Below are 16,382 nucleotides of genomic sequence, written 5' to 3'. Positions count from 1 at the left end.
GTACCAGAGCGCAGAGAGTGTGATTTACAGGGCATGCCCCAGAAAATGGGAGAAAGTTTGAGGTGCGTGGGTGACTTGTAGGGGCCAAGTCTAAGAAGGGGACTAAGGGAGGCACATCAGGAGGGGTATGGAAGGCCCAGGTGAGAACACTGCAACTGTATGGAGGTCGTACAAGTGCAACTTGTGTTCTAGTGGCAAAATATGTGCTGTACAGAAACGGACTGTTGTTGGTTGAACTGTAATGCCGGCGATCTATTGTATTCTTAGTGTGAACCCTCTTTTGTTCAGTAAAAATAATTTAAAAAAAAGAAAACTCTTAAGCTACACAGTGATGTTACATGGTGGGTTTTACCACCTGCCAAGGGTCATTACCCGTGTAGGAGGAGCAGTGTTTGCCCCTACACAGGCTCAGTGAAAGGTAGATCCAGGAAAAGGATATGTAGGGCAACTACAATCTCATACTAATTGCAGTATGGAAAACCCTGTAAATATAATAATCACATGTCGCCACAAACCAAGCTACATCAGCATGTAAACAAGGAAAGCGAGGATAAGGACAACGAAAAAACATCCACATTAGCAACCATTGTCTGGAGTTAAAACATAAAAGAAGATGATTTAACTTAAGTCTTACTTGAAAAACTATCAGGCTACCCAGTCATCATGTTTTCAATACTACAGCAACGATTAGTGAAAACCCCAGATGGGGTTATAAACTGGGCATCCTCCTAATGGTTTTAAATGATGACAAACCACAGACAAACCCGGAACACAATGAGGCCCGCAAGCACTGAAGTAGTGGCACAAGTTCTGTCCCAATTACTTAGTGGTTTGTCTACTATCAGATTTGTAGTGAAATTTGGCTGCCAGATTTAATGTATAATGTATTCTGGTAGGGACATCAATTCTTTTGAGTTTGGATCCATTGCGCTTTCGCAATACTTGCTTCAATATACTGACGATTGTACACCCACAAAGTAAATTGCTAATTTCCAAATTGTAAACGTATAACATCATAAATTGAACATGATTACAAACCCCTCTTATGAGAGTGTCTCAAAAGGACAACTTTTATATGTGCCACTGCTTCTATGTCTCATTGAACTGGTACCTCAGGGCCATCTGCCCCCTTATCTTCATGTACTTTGGCCTTGAGAACAGGAACAATCAGGCCCCTTGACGAAAAGGGACCAAGTACGTACATGGCCTGACACGTGACGAGTCACATGCTTGGATGACGCATTGATACGCAACCAATGCATCTTGGTTGTATGTTTTAAACAATGATCTGGAGCATAACCCTGATTCTACAGAGGGCTCATGGGTTATTTAGGTCAGATGGCTGATAATTCCTCTTGACAAGGTGTATTTCCCTTACTGCAACATGGGATTTTTCCAGCTCTATAAATTTCCTATACTAATGAAGTAGCATATATTTTGGTTCTAGTGTGCAACTACAACGGGTTATCTTGGTACCTATTTCTTGAAGCCCCATTTCCCTACAATAGGGAACACACATTAGAGACTCTTACCACTCTTAACAGGGCATATTTACAAGGAGTTGTTTCCTAGACCCAATATTGTGGCATATTTGGGGTGTTTGTATTCGCATGATTCAGTTGTGGGTAAATTGAATTTCTACAAACAGCAATCTGTAATCTAAAGTGCACGACTGATAACCAGACTTATCCTTTTGTTGCATTTTCTGTACTGACTTTCATTGCAGGTTGAACTCAAACATTAGTTGATAGTTTCTGAGTTTACATAACTGAATGTGTTAAATATGCCCCAGTATCTTACTCCTTTTCGAAACTTATGTAGATAGAGTATGTTAAAGTAAGGGCAGAACAACGTATGGGTCCAGGACCTGAAGAAAATCATTCACCTGGCATGAGGCTTAATTGGGCAGATGGAACATGTTAACCAAGTAAATTGAGAATCCTTGAATATTGTCTACATGCCCTAGCACTCTTGTTTTTAACCTTATCATAAGGAACTTAAATAAAGTTATTCCTGGTTTACCTTTAAGTGATTTTAATTCTTTTTATGTGGATCTTATTGTCAATCGTGTGCTTCTCCTGTGCACATAAATTCAAATAAGAATTCCATCAAGAGTTCCTACATTATGAAGTCCATCTACACTACCAGGGGCGGAGTTCGGATGAGGAGCAACCTGGTGAAGCATGCCACCTAGATGGGCAAGGGTTTGAGCCCTTCAATATTTTGGATGATTTGGACGGTTTCACCATTTAAGTATCTCTCTCATTTAGTACAGGGTATTTAATATCTGTGAAATGTTGCTTCGATTATTTTGGTGAGGAAACTGTCAGTAGAAGACATCATGGGTAGTTTAACACCATGGAATCTTGAAAGCTTTTTAAATACACATAATCTAAGCATACGAGCCTGCACTTTATCTTATTGCTTACTTATTTTTCAACAATACTTAATACATGATTCCATAATGTTGCATTATCTGACTGAGCTAGGTACCGAGGTTCATCTTTCTTTCTGCAGATGATACCGTCCTTATGAGTAGAGCCAAGACTTCAAAAACATGAAAGCTTTCTGGGATACTGATTGAGCAAGCACTCACCATCAAATAAAGCAACAAAATAGTTTTGCCCGAGGTGCCCGAAAAGACAGTTCAGAGTCAACTGTAATCTTCTGGGAACTGCACAAAGCTTTGACTTTCTGGGTTTAACATTCACAATACTTGGCTACAGACAGAATAGCCCAAAAATCTAAAATTATCCTCATGCACTACTGAAAAGTTAAAGAGCTATGATCACCTCATTAAACCTGATAATTCAAATTTTCCAAGCAACGGCAGGGAAGCAGCAAATTACAGCAACACACTGGGTTAATACACACACATTTAAGTTTTCAGAAATATATTAGGCCTAAACTATTCTAAGTTAGGCTACAAAATTGAAAACAGCAGAGAATACTTATGCACTGCTCCTCCAAATAGTTTCAATGCTCTCTCTCCACTTTGCGAGTCCATCTTTGAAGAAAATGTATACTATCTATGCTTATGTTACTAAATTAGTAACTGTTTCCAAGAGCTGTGGCATAGAATGTTCTCAGAAAGACCACAATCATCTCCCCTACCACATCAAGAAGTCAATAAGACCATTTGGTGCCAGTAACTTGGGTTTCAGAAGTACAAGTAAGCTTAACCTTGATTAAAGTGGCTAATTCGGGGTAACATACACATGATCCAGCTCTGGAGTTACTTCTATAAAATAGGGGCTCATGATATATTTACATAAAACAGAAAGCAATATTTACAGACTAAATCCAAAACATTTTCAATCAGAGATGTTATGTTATTTATATAGTGCATGGCTACCCATAGGCCTTCCAGCACTGAGAGTGAAACTCTGAGAAACAGACTTAGGGATTATGCTTTGAATAGCCAGGTTTTTAGTGCTCTCCGATAGGAAAATTCATGGTTGATGAGGCGAAGGCTTTAGAGGTAGAGAATCCCATAACTTGGCCCCACGGTAAGCCAGAGAACTTCCACCCCACCTAGACTTCTTCATTCTAGGAATGAGAGCTAGGGCAGCTGTCGAGGACCTAAGCTGTCTAGCAGGTATGTAAAACGAAGCTAGTTTCCTAAGCAGGGAAGGACCTCTATTATACAGGGCTCTGCGAACACGGCATAGGGTTTTAAACTCTATGCGATGTTCAACTGGGAGCCAGTGGAGAGAGGAAATCTCTGATTTGTGCCTCAGTATGTTTAGAAGCAAACGGGCCGAGGCATTCTGCACCACCTGCAGCTTTCTGATCAAATATTTGGGGGAGCCAATATACAAGGCATTACCATAAAATAAGCACGAGTTAAGGGTCTGTACGATAAGTCTTTTGGTAAAAAATGGTAGGTATTTAAAAACCTTCCTCAAAAGCCTAAGCAGACCAAATGAGGTAGAAAATACTTTATTGGCATGAGATGCCATAGTAAGCTGAGGATCCATCCAAACTCCCAGACTCTTAATGAGCTCCTTAGGGAGAGGAATATTTCCCAAACCCTCCAAAACAGAAGGATTAGATCTCAGATGTGGGTGATGTCCTAATACCATTCCCTCTGTCTTATCGTAATTAAGCTTAAGTCTACTTTGGGACATCCATCCAGCCACTGCTTGGAGGCAGGGGGCAAGTGATGAACAGTTGGCACTGGTGTTTGTAGATAATGAGACTACAAACTGAGTGTCATCAGCATATGACACCAGAGAAAGCCCAAATGGCTTAACAATCTCTGCCAAAGGTAACATATAAATGTGGAATAAAGTAGGACTAAGAGAGGACCTCTGTGGCACTCCACAACTGCCCTTAAGAAGGTCAGAGAGGAAAGACCGGTCAAGGACCTGAAACAATCTGCCCTCCAAAAATGATGAGTCATCCCAGGGCAACACCCGAGATTACGACCTCTCTTATTCTTTGAAGTAATATGTCAATATCAACAGTGTAAAAGGCAGCACTCAGATCTAGCAAAATGATTGCCGTCACAATACCATGGTCAAGGCACCTTCTAGCCTCTTCTGTGACAGCAATCAGAGCGGACTCTGTGCTGTGAAGGTGTCTGAAGCCCATCTGTGTGGAATGAAGGATACTGTTATCTTCCAGGAAGCAAGGTAATAGAGTATTGACATGCTTTTCAATTATTTTGGATAAAAAAGGCACAAAGAGATAAGCCTGTGATTACTAAGCAGGGAGGCATCTAAGTTGGGTTTTTCAACAGGGGTTTGACAACGGCATGCTTCCACTGTTCCAAAACTACGCTAATGGACAATGAAGAATTCAGGAGATTGGTAATAACAGGTGCGATGACAGGGGCACCTAATGCCAGCACATGCGGGGGAGCTGGATCAAGGGGGGAGCCTGACTTAAGAGTCGCAAGCCATTTCATGACCGAGTCTTCAGAGAGGGGAGAAAATTCCAGGAAGGAAATGGAGCATAAAGTATGCTTACCTATCAACTTAGAAGACTGAGCGGCAGCTGCCGGAAAGGTCGAAGAGATGTCTAATACTTTTTGTTGGAAAAAACGTGTGCGGTTGTTACTGTGTGCTTCGGAGGCCTCCATTAGATCAGGATAATGATGTGGCTGAACAATTTCTTTAAGTACCTGAAAAATCTCTTTAGGGGAAGTTTGCAGCACATCTAAACCATTAGTAATCCAACTATTAAATGTTTCTGGCAGACTTGCAATATTGTCCCTGGGGGAGGGTTTCAACTTCTCCAGGGTATTAATCCAGGCGCTAGCCTTGAGATTGTGCCAGCGTCGGAAGGGTTGAATTGAAGTCTGAGGAGATCTACTAACGGGAATAACTAGCTTAAGAGTTATTAAGAGGTGGTCGGGCCAGAGGGAGGGGAGGCATAGAGGTCAGGACCTCAATGTCTGGAAAAACTAAATCGATGGTGTGCCCCTTCACATGTGTGGGACCCTTAAATTAACTGAACTAGCTCTAGCGCATCCATATCCCAGAGGAAGGATCTGGCAGCGCAATTTTCTGGGTCCTCTGCATGAATGTTGAAATCAACCAACACCGTAAAGTTAGGTTTTGTAAAAATTAAACCAGCAATATGTTGTGAAAATGAGTGTAGAAAAGTTTCAGGGGGACGGGCGGTTGGGGAGATAGATCAAGGCTCCTAAACAGGTAAACTGAGGATTCAACGTAATGAAAAAATACATACTTCACAGCCCGCTAGCTGCAAAGGATATGAAGTGACTTTTAATGTGTCTCTATACATAAAAGCAATTCCTCCACTTCTAGAGGTGTGTCTGTCGAGCCTATTTATCAGATAACCGTGAGGTAGAGCTAAACAATGTCAGGGGCAGATCCCTCATGGAGCCAAGTATCAGTGGTGAAGAAGGCTATAGGTGAAAGCTCTCTTAGAGACAGATTCATATCCAGTTTATGAGCTGCCAAGGAACAACAGTTTGCCAGGAGGAAAGTACTCATAGTACCATCCTGGAGCAGAGGTTCAAAACCCGATTCAGGCCGGGGGGACCAGCCACATGTAGTGCAGAGATCAACAGCCTCAATAGGGTCAGAGCTATGAAGACATGTTCCCAAGGAGGCATGCCTAAGAATACGGAGGAAATCGGAGGAGTACGTAACTAGTTTCCTCCTAGAAAGGACAGGGCCAGGCGCGGACGGGCTGCCCTTAGGCGTGCCAGCTGCGCGTCTGCTGAATTGCACCTAGGCAAAAGATGGCAACTAGACTGCTAACTCTACAAAATGGCAGCAGAAAGTGAGCAAGTGGAATGGAGGAAAAATGGCTACCTCCGTGACCAAAACGTCAACCGACGTGCCCCACTAGCCTCCAGCAGCACCAAGGCAAGAGTGCAAGAGAAGAGAAAACAATAATGGTAAAAACTATCTGCCCCCGAAGCCACTGAACACGGGCCAGGGGGGAGAGAGGAGGAAGAGATTAGAGCCTAAAATGGCCAAAGAGGAGGGCACAATATAATAAAAACACTAACACAGCTTAGGAAATATACCAAAGATAAAGACAAGTTAAAATGCCAAGGCTTATAGAAACTGTGATGCGCTAACAAAGTGGGATCAGCTGTCAGCTTACTGAAAAGATGAAAATATTGAGTAACACAAAGAAGAGGAAAAGTGGGCTAAACCAATTTTAATGTTCACATTTTTATGTAAGATATATAAGCATTTACAAAGCAAATATTTAGATGCTATTGTTTAAAGCATGCTCACAATATTTTTCATTTCTGGGTAACTTATGAAAAGAGAAAGAAGAATAATTACCTTTTTCATTATTGTAACGGGGAGCCCCCTGCTTCTGCCGGTTAGCAGCATTAACAATCTCATCTTTGCGACGTGCTTGTGTAACATGAATGGATTCCAAATGACGCTCCAGAGCAAGCGATATGTTACCATGAAGTGATGAACCACGTAGTCTTTCCATCTTGGCTATTAATGTGACAACCTAACAAACATAAGACAACACCAAGAAGAGTATTTACTTAGATTTTGAAGGAATACTGCTATATCAGACCAATGTACAAATGTGGTGGATCTCTGCACTTCACGGCTTGATCCTAGATCACTGGGTTCAAAGCATATCAAGTCTACTGCAGGACTACACAGATTTTAAATCTAAATATGGGTGAAACATAATGACTAATGTAAAACTTGGATACTTAACTAGCAAGGAAACAATATGGCTTATGAAACGAAGCAAGCATTTACTAAAGTAGAACCCACGTTTTGAACAAAAAAGTAAGGAAAAAGACGCTACTTTGTTTTGGCTAAAATATAGCATGTCGTCCAGTATCAAACTTTTACAGTAACAGCCTCTGGCTTACTGTCAACTGGTACCACTTGCTGTGTTCCTTCTTTGACAATGAATTACTTGCCAATTCATATTTCGACTAGTGAAGACATTCAAAATAAATACTATGTAAGGATCTGCTTTGAACAAGAAACCTTCATCAATCATCAGGTTTTTACAAAGAATTGATCAACCCTGAATCCACTCTATAACTTAGCTGTGGGTCCTCAAATAATGAGACTAGCCCTACACTAAATAGTGCACACTTCGTCAATGCTTGGTTCAGAACTGAACACAGACTGCAGAAAATACAATCCAATGATCTCATCTCAATTAAGCTAAACTACTTGTAAGTTTTAAATTAGATCTACAATTAGGCCACCACAGACAGACATTTGTGTTTTTGTTGTTTGGGGCATCCCTTTTGATGACTGAGGAGGACCTGGCATAAGCATTAAGACTGGCCAAGACTGAAAAGTTAACAGATTTAGATAAGGTCTCACTCACAGTAATAATGTTCAGTGCCAGGTCAGAGAACAACTATTTACTAATACGCTCCTCTGGGGTGTTCATGCAACTACAAGAAAAAGTAATAAATAACTATTTGCTTATTCAACCTATCTGTGTAAATATTGCTTTAAATGGCCACACTGAACATGGCAGATGTGATGCAATGATTGCGTTTTTTGAAATTGGTGCACTTCAACGATGTCAGAAAATGACAACCTACAAACACATTCACACTCAGGCTGAGAGAGAGAGACCTTGGAGCTAGACTTTACACATTTATGCTTTTGAGATTAGTGATGGTGGGAACCCTCTGCAAACATGGGAGTGTTTAGGAGATCCCATTCGGTAAGCCTTCAGTAAAAGAAAGTCAACATTTCTCTACAGAGTTGCACAGAGGAAAATGCTTACATCTAAAGAGAAGCAAATCCTTAAAGTAATGTGCAGCAGGCAATAGGTTAAAGTTTAAGACGTTAAAAATCTTATGCAACAACAAAATGATGTGTATGCCTTTTAAGACCATTTTCCAAACTTCTTAAAAGGTGCCATAAGAGATTTAAAAAATGCATTCTCCCTTTCTGAGACATGGAAACATGATTCCTGAAAACAACTTACTTACCTTTGGTAGTGCTCTTTCTGGTGGACACTAACAAAGGAATTCTAACCTTTAGAACGTCCTCAGGTGTCTGATCAGACAGAATCAAGATAATTTCAACCGCAGCAATCGTGCAGTGGCAGGAGGCATTGTGCAGTGCCGCACAGGCTTCATTTAATCATGGATGTGACAGAACAGACCTGCATATAAATGTCACCCCCAAGAGCTGATGTTCGTTTTTTTACACTTTCCATTTCTGTACGCTCAGACACAGAGCTTACAGCATGATTGGAGACAGTGTGCTGATCTCTAACTTGGGACCCTTTAGGTATTAAAGAGGCCATTCCACAGAACAGGTAGGTCAGAGGGCAGTGAGGAATCCAAGTATCCACCAGAAAGAGCATTATCCAGGGAAAATAACCTGTCTTTTTGGTATGTACTTCTAACCGCAGATTCTTTACATTAGAATAGATACTACAGCAGTACCTTCCAAAGACGAAGGGTCTGGGATGTGGACTCAGACTAAAACGACTACATGACCGGGCGAAAGAAGTGGCCATCTGTTCACAACTTGCTACCAAGGCAGTAGTGTTCCATGAACATATGCACGAACATCCATGTTGCATGTAGTATAGAGCGATTGTACCACGCACCAGCAGGTCCCTCACATGGCATGCCAACATGATGGCAATAGGGAAAACTGGTTAGTCTGCCAAGAGCCTTAAGGAGCAGGTGTGTATAGTGTTGAAGGCTGTACAAAGGAATGACAAGACCAGTTTAAGGCTGCACTGAGGCATGACAAATGGTTTTGGAGAACATGCCAAATCTTTAATTAAACTCAAACAACTTAAATAGGGACAGTTGGTCTGGCAAACAAAAAGGCTGAAAGGGCCTATAAGTAACCTCTGGCTGCACCCAGTGCCTTGTTTAACTAAGGAGTGAAAAAAATAAAAATACATTTTAAGTATTGCTTTTAAAAGGTTGGTGTCTCGGTTTCCACACCAGGCAGCAAATTTGTTCTGTGGCCAGCAAAGATGGACATCCTGGAAAGGCATCTAGGGGTAAGGATAAAATCCACTATCAGTTGGCTACTCAAACTCACTCAACTGCAACCATTCGCTCTCGACACAAGGAAGCTGAGGAGAGTCAGCTGCTGCTGAGACAGGAGGTCTTCCCAAAGAGGAAGTCTCAGAACAACCTAAGGACAGAGATTGCACTTATGATCTGCAGACGACACCTACTCAGTTTGCCTGCTTTGGCATTCAAGGAATCTACCAGGAAGTTGGATGACCAGGGAACTGATCTCTAGTTTCAGACATCTCCAGAAGCACAGAGCCTTCTGGCTCAGGCCAAGTACCCTATTCCACCATGCTTGTTGCAGCCACATGGGAGTAGTGCTGTCAGTAAAACCCTGCACTAGTCTCCCTTTGATGGATGGCAGGTAGGCTTCTAGGGCCAAACAGACTGCTCAAAGCTCCAGCAGGCTGATGAGCAGCAGTCTCCCTGCCGGACAAGAGGCTTCTGATCTCCACCTCCCCAGGTGACCAAATTCAATTGGAATGAGTCAACCACAACTTTGAGCTCTGGGTGGGGAAGGGAGTGGCCTGATGGAGGTCAGACTGACAACTGAGAGCCACCACTGCAGGCCCTGAGTCTTTCTCGAGGTCAGAATAGAGTCAGAGAAGCAGCCCGTAGCAGAATTCACTGGGCTTTGGCCTTCACTGCAGACATCACATGTGCCACCTGATTTGTGAATAAGAAAGATGTGCAAAGCCAATAGTCCAAGAAGCATCAAAGCAATCCTTACCAGATCCAGACTGATCCTGAAACACTGAAATCATATCCTTAATGTCCTGAACTCGCTGGGAAGGAGGGCAAGCCCTGGACAGCATGGGGTAATGTATTACCCCAATGAATAAAGGTCTGTGTGTGGGCTCAGATCCTTGAAGGTAAGCAAAACAATGTCTAGAGTCCAGGTGCCATTCTGAAGTGCTCCCCAACTCTCTATGACAGCCTGCCTTTAGCAGCCAGACATCGAGGTACGGCGCAACATATACTCCTGACCTCCAAAGATGGGCCCAAACTACAGCCACCACTTTCGTAAACACTTGAGGGGATGAGGTAAAATAAAAGGACAGAACAACAAATGTAATTGTTTCTGGCCTACACTGAACCTAACACTAGGAAGATTGCAGCATGCGTTTATGAAAATGTGTCCTCCATGTCTAGGCTCGAGGTGGATAGAATCTGAGGCAGCATGAGCATTTTGATTGTGTCCTGGTAAAAAAAGTATTTCAATGGGCCATAAACAGGATAGGTCTGAGGCCCCAGCCTTTCTGCTACACCACTGGATTGGAAGGCGCAATGTGCCTGTTGATCAATCCCCAGAGAATAAATTCTGAATTTCTTAAACTGATGGGAGAAATTGTTACACCCCAAAGAGCATTCTGTGACTCCACTGTTTTTAATCTACGTAGCAAAGAATTTGTATCCATCGATGGGCATCTCCTTTGCAGATCCTACACATCATCAGAAGTTCCAGTCGATCTCATCCTACATGCCTCCTAAGCAAGCCATTGATGCCAACCACCCTGTCAAGGAAATTGGTAGGGTGGAAGCCCACACAGATCAAGTGCTTCCCTGCATCCTGTTCAACATTTATAGTCTGAGCCAGAAAAGCTCTGAGGTCCTCCGGATTCCACCAAGACCTTGTTGCATGTTGCAGAGTCCCACATTCATGTGTGTACCTGTCCAGGAGGCAAAGCACATTTATGGACCCAAGGGTCAGGACTCCAGACAAATATCCTCTTGTCAAAGGTAAATGGAATTAGGATTACTAGTTGATGCCTGCACAATTTAACTCTCCAATGTAGGGTGCTTACTTAGGAAGTCAAAGATCACTGGGTGCAGGCCTTTGTCACTGAGATACAGGCTGGTGACAGCAAGGCAAGAACAAGGCTTGGACTCTAGAGCCATCCTGTCAGTGAGGGCATCATTAAACATATGCAAGGGCTCTGACAATGTTTGCTTGCGTTGAAGGATTTCCGTTAGAACAAATTTTTTTGTCAATGGAGGGCAACAGAAGATTTAGCACCTCAGATTCCCTCCAGACTACTGCTGCAAACGAGGCACTAGCATTCCACTGATGACCCATATGGCAAGTCAAGCTCCATTTCAGGTATGTGTCCAGCCTAATGGTATTTTGTAAATGGGGGGGGGACGGTGGGGGGGAGAGGGGGTGTTAAACATTACCCCTCCTCCTCTCTCCGTCATCATCACTGCCTCTGCCCTATGGATCTTTGTAAAGAGTCAGAGCTAAAAAGAGAAGAGAGGCTCTGGCAAAAGCTTCTGAGGCAGAGGCACTGGGCTAGAGTAACTGCATAATCACCAGTTGCGCTTTCGTGATCTCGTAACACAGCACTGGTTATGCTCAGGCTGATGTAGATTCAGGATCTGACATGGGTGTTGGCAATGGGTGATCCATTTGGCACTGGTGGAGTTGATACAGGTGCTGCAGGAAGTGATGTGGAAGTTTGTACCAGAGTCAGTATGGGGCCAGTATGGGGTGCCTGGGGGACAGACTGCGTTAGGGAGGGCCCAGCGATGGTAATCAGACTAAAAGCCCTAGTAGGTCATTGAGGCACAATAGTGCAACAAAGGAGCCCAGAATTGCATCAAAGATGTGCAGCATGACCAGCTTGAAAGCAACAATCTGCGGTGGCGTCAGCTGCAGAATTGGGTTTGATACCTGGGCCTTTGCAGAGTGCAGTTTATCTTGACACTCTTGCACCTTCTCTTTCGAACTAGAAGGGCTTGATGAGGTTAAATGTTGCTTTGTCTTCATGTTTTGTTTTGACTTCGAACTACCCAATGTTTTTGAGCAGGAAGTGGCTTCTCTGCAGGAACGGCCTTGTGACCAGGACTGGGTCAACAATTTGGAGTGTGAACGATACCAGAGTTTCGTCCACGACCTTTTGTGGTCAATGATGTAAAGCTTTGCTTCCCAGTTCCGGATTGCCTAGGGTGCATAAGATTGCAAATGGTACACAACTTAAATGTTGTGTCCCGAGCCCAAGCAACAAAGTATTTGTGACCAACCTATACTTCCTGCTATCTCTGCAGTCTTAAGCCTGTGGTTATCCAAGGGCACATAATTACCGAGCACACAGTCAAATTTTGGAGTTGTAGTAAGAACGAGAAAAGTTGGGAGCAGAGCTATGGATCCACATCATAACATGCAAAAAGAAGGTACGGTCATCAGCACGCAGGAATGGCACTTATATATAGCTCCATTACATCACGTCTGCGGTGATGTGAAGCCTACATGCAGCTGCACGAGTTTTTCTACTAGTGCCTGAGAACAGTGCTGTTTAAATTCTCCAGCATGGGACACTGGATATTGTAAAGGTGAGGAATCTGCGGTTAGAAAGTATCCAACAGAATGCAATATGCTCCAACTGAAACGAAGATAACAAAGTTGAAAAATGAAAAAGTTCTGATTGATTCAAATAAAACATCCTCTAAATGCTGATTATGGTAGGACATAAAAGCCTATCCACAAATGTCATTGGAACAATAAACGAAGACACCATTTAAAGAAAGAAAAAAAAACTGTAAAAGAATAAATTAAAAAAAAGCATGAGAATACTATATTGAGCAAGGATTTGTGCTAATCACTAGTAATTACAAAAGCTTCACCCAGGTACCTTCTTCTAACTTACAAATGCATTTTTAAACACTGATTTAAAAAAAAAAATATTGACGTGTAAGCGGGTTTTCGAAAAGAAAGCTCGTGGCATACGAAATTCCACCTCTTCTAGTTTACACTGTTTTTTGCAAGATCCCATACACCCGGTTTTGAATGACCATATACAATTACGGCTGTTTGGAATCATGGCAAACCTCACCTCTTTAATTACAGTTTTACATAATATTAACCCAAACTACCCCTTTGACCTACCTGCTGGCAAGCACATTTACAAGTCATGGGCAAGCAGAGCATATGTCAAACGAAGAGCTCTTCCAATGCTTGTACAAGGTCTGTACAAACATTTGAAAAAGGGTCTGACAAGAGCACAGAGGAAGTTAAGGGTTTAAGTGACCCTCGTCCATCAGTGCTCTAATGTGGCACAGATTAAACAGAAGGACTACATTTAGTCTACAGTAGGTATCAAGAAAGGGGCATATATGGTACTTTTCATGAAACCCACCATGTTGTGCAAAAAAAAATCTCCAATGAGTCCCTGCACACTAAAATTTTGCATCCAAGTACACAGCATTAAATAAATCAACTGCTGAGAAGTTAAAGGTACAGAAGTTAAATAACATTACTTAGGACAATCAATTCTGATGGGAAGTGCTTTAGCAAACATCTTTGGCATCATCAGATTAGCATAACACTTACAGCACCACTGACAGAAAACAAACCAGCTGGGTTTACTCTACTGATGTAAACCATTTCAGGTTGTGAAAGTGACTATTAAATAAAGTGAATTTTATTTAAAACTTCACCACTTATTCGCCCTACTATATAATTTTTCTTTTATATGGTCACTTTCATTCACACTTAGCAGACCAGATTCTATGTCAGAATGGGCGGCTTTGAACTATGCTTATCTTTCTTTATTGCAGACTCAGCAGACAAAATATGAGAGAAACATGGGGACTACATATCCAATGAGTCAGTAATTGAGAAAAATGCTACATATATAACGGACCTAAAGGGAATAGCACTTCCTCTTTCTTCGCTACTAGGCAGCCAGTCAAGTACTATTGTTCTAATGGGGTTACTATGTATTCTGATAGGATTGTTAGGCTGGTGCTTGTTTATTTCCTCGCGTTATTCTTCCGCTGTCTCCTGCGATGGTGCCCAAGCCTCATTTGTCAGTAGCGTGCAGCGGGCTGCTCATCGTCCCTCCCTCGTTAACCAAATCTACCTCCTGCTGTTGTGTCGAGTCATGGAAAAGGGCCCTTGTTTTCTTTGGTTGGTGCATTTTGTAACTCGTGCCTAGGATGTTGTGGGTCACGCTGTCTCCATAGCTTGACTCGCTATTGGGTCGAAGTGCACCAGGCATGCCCAAAAGGGGCTGTCTTCAGGGCAGACACACACTCCGCTCTGCCTGACAACCCGCTTCTAGGATTTCCTGCTCGTCGCGACGCTGGCATTTTCCCCATATGCGTCTTTTTAACACCTTTGGATATTCCATCTTTCATTAGCCTTGCATATCCAAAGGCAAACACATTTAGGTGTGGTTGAGATTTCTATAGAAACCTTATAGGTAAAGCAGCAATAGCGTGCCTTATGTCTTTTTGTTTCTGCTGCCATCCGCCGGTACTTGCTGCCAGTTAAAAATCAGCATTCGACTCAATCATGGTCGCAGGATTACAGTTAAACGGAGGACATCACAGCAGAGCAATATTTCCTGCCTTTTGAATTAATTTGGGGGAGGCAATTGATTACCAAGTCCAAAAGGCAGAGTTTTCTACTTTGGAGCCCCTAGGAAGGCACATTCTCTTGCTCACCTCTGCACAGAGCATTTTACCTACTGCATGAGGCCTCTTAAAGTACAGAGTGCGTTCTTATTATCCTGCAAGGTCTCCCAGAAAAACTCTACAGGGTGTAGTATCCCAGGCCTTCCTTAGAAGGTCAAGAGGCTTAAAAAAAAAAGAAAAAAAGTCAATAAAACTGGAGATTGACAGGAAGACAACATAACTACATTTGTGAAGGATTCCAAGAAAGGGATCGATAGGCCTAAGAGACACTGCCACAACAAATTATTATACATCAGGGGACCTCTCACAGAAATTCAGGATGTGGCCTTGGACTCCAAAGAGACTGGCCATTTAAACTCCCCTTATAGTCTAGCAGAGGTCTTCAAACTGTAATCCCCCCAAAGACCCCCACCTCCACCCCCCCCCCCCAAGAGGGCTTGGCGATGTTCCCAGTGGGGCGCAAGTGCCTTTGTAAATACTTGTGAATGAAGATAGCCTGGAAGTGCGACTTTATTTATCACGTTTCCAGGCTGTCTTCATTTACATCCAGCAGGTAAAGTGCAGGTAAAAGTATGGCAATGGTGATTCTTGGCACAGTGGTGGTGGGGTCAAAAACGTGGCTAAAGAAAAAAGAAAAAAAAAATCCTAAGAGTATTTTGCTGTTTTTTTGACATTCAGCCAGCTGCATATAAAATAAATCACATACCGTAAACCAAAAATAAGTGCAAATTAAACTAATCCTTAGGAACGCTTTCTTTAATGTTATCAAACCCCAGTTCATTAAGGAATTCACTACAGATGTCTGAGACCAGAGAGCTAAACAATTCAATCCTGGTTGGCCCAGTGCGGAATCCTGACTTCTGTGTTTATAATGCTGTGCAGTCCCAGCCTGTAACACAAAGGACTGTGAATATGCAAGTCATTATTTAAAAATTACATTACACACCGTCTACACAAAGCTGCTAAAATTATGCGATGGAAAGGACACAATTACGCGGCAAGGTTGGCAATCATGCACCTAAAAAACGCCAAAATATGTGGTGCAACGCAGCACTTTTTGTGATGGTGCTACTTGATTGTTTTACTAGTTTTACCCATGCTTCCGCTGTGTGGGCAAATGTTTCACCTCATGCGTGCTAGTTTAACATCCAAATTCAGCAGTAAGCAACAGTAAGGTGACTGTAAACCACTGCGATGGCCTTTCCACTGTGTGGCAACTTGTTGTAGCCTTCTTAGTAACTTTTGATCTTTTAGAACTAGAAACATTGTTTTTGTGAAAATCTGTAGAATATGCAACAGATGGTTGATTATGTGGCAAATGCAGCAAACCATAATTATGTGGAAATGCTGCAGCTGCAAAACTGCATAGTTCCAGTGGTCCTGAGTACAATATAGGCTTCCTCAAAATGATTTAGCATGTAAGATAAAACAAGTGCTTTCAAAAATACTTTTTAGAAGTAGGTGATTACAGTGTACCTAATGCAAA

General features: G+C 42.4%; 1 protein-coding gene across 3 annotated transcripts in view; it reads right to left on the bottom strand.

The window, feature by feature from the left end:
* The window catches only part of LOC138261725 (meiosis-specific coiled-coil domain-containing protein MEIOC-like), a 196,218-nt gene that overhangs the window by 26,942 nt on the left and 152,894 nt on the right, over nucleotides 1–16,382 (bottom strand). For all 3 annotated transcript variants that reach the window (XM_069211030.1, XM_069211032.1, XM_069211031.1), the window contains one exon: nucleotides 6,777–6,957. In XM_069211030.1, the coding sequence (XP_069067131.1) occupies nucleotides 6,777–6,957 (181 nt within the window). The remainder of the gene's footprint in view (nucleotides 1–6,776; nucleotides 6,958–16,382) is intronic.

This window comes from Pleurodeles waltl, chromosome 10 (genome assembly GCF_031143425.1).
Source record: "Pleurodeles waltl isolate 20211129_DDA chromosome 10, aPleWal1.hap1.20221129, whole genome shotgun sequence".
In the NCBI taxonomy this organism is placed as follows: Eukaryota; Metazoa; Chordata; class Amphibia; order Caudata; family Salamandridae; genus Pleurodeles; species Pleurodeles waltl.
This window is presented reverse-complemented; position numbering and strand designations above follow the sequence as displayed.